General features: G+C 40.7%; 1 protein-coding gene across 1 annotated transcript; it reads left to right on the forward strand.

Moving 5' to 3' along the window:
• Positions 1-1,412: 1,412 nt before the first annotated feature.
• On the forward strand, positions 1,413-3,232 carry LOC102433046 (pre-mRNA-splicing factor SYF2-like). Its single transcript, XM_023749333.1, has 2 exons — positions 1,413-1,568; positions 2,525-3,232. The coding sequence occupies exons 1-2, from the start codon at positions 1,420-1,422 to the stop codon at positions 2,688-2,690; spliced, it is 315 nt and encodes a 104-aa protein (XP_023605101.1). The 5' UTR covers positions 1,413-1,419; the 3' UTR covers positions 2,691-3,232.
• Positions 3,233-4,862: the final 1,630 nt, after the last annotated feature.

Below are 4,862 nucleotides of genomic sequence, written 5' to 3' on the forward strand. Positions count from 1 at the left end.
AAAAGCAGTAAGTTGACAGTATTGCAAGTTTTTTTTTTTTTTTTTGCATCCTGAGATAGACATATTTGTGTGTGAATATATATATACAACCATACACATATAAATAATGCCTAGGTAATGTTTAGGTATGGGTTATCAGACAGCTGTCTTAAGAATGATTTCTGATCTCAGCAACACTATTGCTCACTCCACAGTAGTTAAACTCATCATCTGGCTATCTTTCTAGCTGGGCGTTCCAAGACTGAGTGTGGAGTGTTTAAAACCAGATTATCCTATTCACTCCGATATTCTTTTAAGATGCTGTAGTGCCAGCATGTGTGAACTTTTTTTTTTTGTAAAGGACCAGATAGTAAACATTTTAGGCTTTGTGGGCTATATGGTCTCTGTACAACAGCTACTCCTCAGCTCTGCTGCTGTGATGTGAAAGCATAGAGGACCTATAGACAGATGGGTGTGGCTCTGTCCCAGTAAAACTGTTTATAAAAACATGGTGGAGCTTGCCAACCCCTGCTTTAGTGGAGAAGAAATATGTGAACTTGGAGGGAAGTCCTGACTCTGGCCCTTGGCTCTTTCATCTATAGAATGAAAGTGTCAGAATAAGTGATTTATTAGATCCCTTCCGATTCTATATTTTTGTTTTTTAAGATTTTTTATTGATTTTCAGAGAGCGGAAAAGAGAGAGAGAAACATTGATGTGAAAGCGAAGCATCAGTCAGCTCTGCCTCCTACATGCCCCCTACTGGGGATCAAGCCTGCAGTCTTGGCATGTACCCTGATCAGGAATTGAACCAGCAATCTTTTTTATTTCTTTTTTTTTTTAAATATATTTTATTGATTTTTTACAGAGAGGAAGGGAGAGAGATAGAGAGTCAGAAACATCGATGAGAGAGAAACATCGATCAGCCGCCTCCTGCACATCCCCCACCGGGGATGTGCCCGCAACCCAGGTACATGCCCTTGACCGGAATCGAACCTGGGACCTTTCAGTCCGCAGCTGACGCTCTATCCACTGAGCCAAACCGGTTTCGGCTTTATTTCTTTTTTAAAAAATATTTTTATTTATTGATTTCAGAGAGGAAGGGAGTGGGTGAAAGAGATAGAAACATCAATGATGAGAATCATTGATTGGCTGCCTCCTGCACACCCCCAACTGGGGATCAAGCCGACAACCTGGGCAGATGCCCTGACCAGGAATTGAACCGTGACCTCCTGGTTCACAGGTTGATGCTCAACCACTGAGCCACGCAGGCTGGGTGAACCAGCAATCTTTTGGTGCACGGGATGGTACCCAGCCAACTGAGCCATACGGGCCAGGCCTCTGTATTTTTTTTTTTTTAGGTTAAGGTGGGACCCACCCCACAGTAAATATGTGTCTCTCTCTTATCTCTCATCCTGAATGGTTTACTTTGAAATTAGAGAATGTGGTGCACTTGTATTGTTACTATAAGGTCATTTTGCTGTTTTTTCAGTGGAGAAGAGTTTTTCCCAACATCCAACAGTCTTCTTCATGGAACACATGTGCCTTCCGCACAGGAAATTGATAGGATGGTCACAGATCTGGAAAAACAGTAAGTACTCAGTAGAGCAGCATGAAATTTTAAGTGCTTAATGGCAAAATGGACATAATAAGCATAGAATGAATTGAATAGACAGATATTATACTTGGTAATTTCTCACTTAGCATCTCCAGTGGTTTTGGAGACAGCAAGTATGAGTTGAGTCCATATGATTTGGAATGGAGAAGCAACCAAAATATTGATAAAATTGAATTGTTATCATTGAAGCAGGGAAAGATCTAAAGAAAATTCTTCTTTAAGAACTTTTATTTAATAATCACTCTGCTATTTGATTTGAAGAAGCAAGAATGTTCTAGTAAATGTACCTCCACTACATTTGCGTTTCTTATACTGATAGGGGTGAATATTAGGCAGAGTGGAATGAATCTGTATTTTAGAAGTTAATACATGTGAAGTATTAAGGATAGTGTCTCACTGCACTCCATATTAGCTGTGGTTATTATTAATATAATTATTGTAGTCATTTCTTTTAATATTTTATGTATCCAATCCAGTTTCTAACAAGGTTATCATTGCTTTCTTAGAGGCATTCTGAAGGTGAATTTGTATATTACCGGATTTCATGGTTCTTACCCAGGGTTGTACTATTAATTAGCAGCTTCAACTTAATCTTGATGAAAACTGCTTCCCCCACCCACCAAAGTGTGCTATTCTAGGTGTAATGATGCTTTTCTCAACTACTCAGCCATTTCTATTAAGACAAAAAAAGAAGACAAGCCCTGGCCAGCCAGCTCAGTTGGTTAGAGTGCCGTTCTGATATGCCAAGGTTGCGGGTTTGATTTCCGGTCAGGGCACAAGCAAGAATCAATGAATGAATGCATAAATAAGTGGAACAACAAATCGATGTTTCTCTCTCTCTCTCTCTCTCTCTCTCTCTCAAGTTAATAAATTAAAAAAATTTTAAAAAGACATTTAAAATTTTAAAAATTACTTTCTCTTTCCCTCAGAATTGAAAAACGAGACAAATATAGCCGGAGAAGACCTTATAATGACGATGCAGATATTGACTATATTAATGAAAGGAATGCCAAATTCAACAAAAAGGCAGAAAGATTCTATGGGAAATATACAGCTGAAATTAAACAGAATTTGGAGAGAGGAACAGCTGTCTAATCTTCAGGAACTGTTTTTAGAAGCTTGGGATGGAGTGAAAATTTCTGCTAGCAGAACTGTCTATGCCTTCCCACTCAGCATTTAAAAATAAATGTTTTTTCTTAATCATATATTTCCAAATTTTTGTGTTTGGATATAAGATGTATTTCTTGTAGTGTACTTGTTTTGTAATAATCTACTTTGTATAAATCCTAATTATATTATTTTTCTATGTATTTTAAATGTGTGATTGTTTAATCTTTGAAGCATTTTGGGCTTAAGATTGCTGGTACCAAACATAAATTCAGTCACTGTCGCTTTGAATCATGTTAGGAATTTGACAGAATCTAGAGTTGGACTCAGGAACCATGTGGGATTGAAGCTAAGGACAGTGATGAAGGTGTGGCAGTGGCTCCTGGAGGACTGGTGCAGGCTGGACCCAGGACTGCTTATGACCAAGTTCAGGAAGTAACAGAACTGTCCTCCTGTGAATATGGACCATGTACTGTTCCCTTTTTTTACAAAGCAAATATCCTGTGGAATAAAATCCCTACTAAACCCTCTGCTTATCATTCAAAAATATATTTGTATATATACACACACACACCAACATACATGCTTCCAATTCCATACATTTGAAATTTCTTTTTTATGGGAAATTCCAAACATATTCAAAAGAAGACAATTTAGTACAATGATCCCCACATACTCAATCCTCATCTCATGGCCAATACAGTTTCATCTTTATTTCTACTTTCCCCTCCATGACTCCCATGTTCTTTTGAAGCAAATACCAGATGTATAACTTTATCTGTTACACATTTTTTTTTTTAAATATATTTCATTGATTTTTTTTTACAGAGAGGAAGGGAGAGAGATAGAGAGTTAGAAACATCGATGAGAGAGAAACATCAATCAGCTGCCTCCTGCACATCTCCTACTGGGGATGTGCCCGCAACCCAGGTACGTGCCCTTGACCGGAATCGAACCCGGGACCCTTCAGTCCGCAGGCCGACGCTCTATCCACTGAGCCAAACCGGTTTCGGCTGTTACACATTTTTTAAGTATGTATCTGAAAACCCATGAGCGTCAACCCATAGAGGTCGCTGGTTCGATTCCCAGTTGTCACATGCCCGAGTTGTGGATTTGATCCTCACTGTGGAGTGCGCAGGGGGCAGCCAATGATGTTTCTATCTATCCTTCTCCCTTCCTCTCTAAATAAATTAAAAAAAGAAAACATTAAAAAAAGAGATAGGAGGATATAAAAAAGACCCACATCAAACTGGTAGACATGAAAATACGTTTCTGAGATGAAAAATACCCTGGGTGGGTTTAACCCGACTGCTGCGAGTTCCCATCAGCCACTGCTTATTGTGTTCATCTCCCAGGCAGCCATGGCTGGGCGATGCTCCTCTAACAGTGCTCTCGCTCCTGCCCCTGCCCCTGCCCATCAGGACAGAGCTGCCTCCCCATTAGCCTTTTTTTTTTTCCTAAAGCTGGGACATCTTGGGACAACTTCCTCTTTGGCTCATTTATTTCAAAGGCCATCTCAGAGAAGTGGGTCTTAATGATTACTTTCAACTGTGTTCTCTCACTTGGAAGGCCCCGTTGAGCAGTTTTTGTCCAGGTGGTGGAGCTGAGCATAACAAAATGGTCTCCAATAGTTACCATTAATTGTTGTGTGACAGTGTTCTAAGCTGGCTCTGGAGTGAGTTTGCCCCCAGCGGAGTCCTCTGAAGGCCTTAGTGGAATGGGGACGATAATAGCACTAACCTCACAGGATTGTTGTTGGTATTAAATGGATAACCCAGGCAAAGCACTGAGCACACCGGGCTGTGTGGAGTACATGCCCATGCATGTTGGCAGTTCCTGTAACGTCACATTCTCCAATAAGACTCTTGCTATCTCCGTTCTCAGGGCAAGAAGCACTGTGCAAAAGCCAGTAAAAACGCCGACTAAGGTGCCAGACAGCCTGGAATCGAATGTCAGTTCTTCCATCTGCCAGGCAAAAGATCTGGGGCCAGTCACTGCATTCGTCTGCTAGGGCTGCCCTAACAGAATACAGACAGGGGGGCTTAAACACCAGAAATGTGTGTTCTCACAGTTCTGAAGGCTCGAGTCCAAGAGCAAGGGACCAGCAGGGTTGATTTATGGTGAAAACTCTCTCCTCGGCTTGCAGGTGGCCACCTTCTT

The sequence above is a fragment of the Myotis lucifugus genome, unplaced genomic scaffold, assembly GCF_000147115.1.
Source record: "Myotis lucifugus unplaced genomic scaffold, Myoluc2.0 scaffold_6200, whole genome shotgun sequence".
NCBI lineage: Eukaryota > Metazoa > Chordata > Mammalia > Chiroptera > Vespertilionidae > Myotis > Myotis lucifugus.

Coding starts and splice junctions, on each gene's coding strand:
- LOC102433046 (XM_023749333.1), top strand. CDS start 1,420: ATGTGGTGCACTTGTATTGTTACTATAAGGTCATTTTGCTGTTTTTTC. Junction 1,569..2,524: donor GTCACAGATCTGGAAAAACA/GTAAGTACTCAG, acceptor TCTTTCCCTCAG/AATTGAAAAACGAGACAAAT.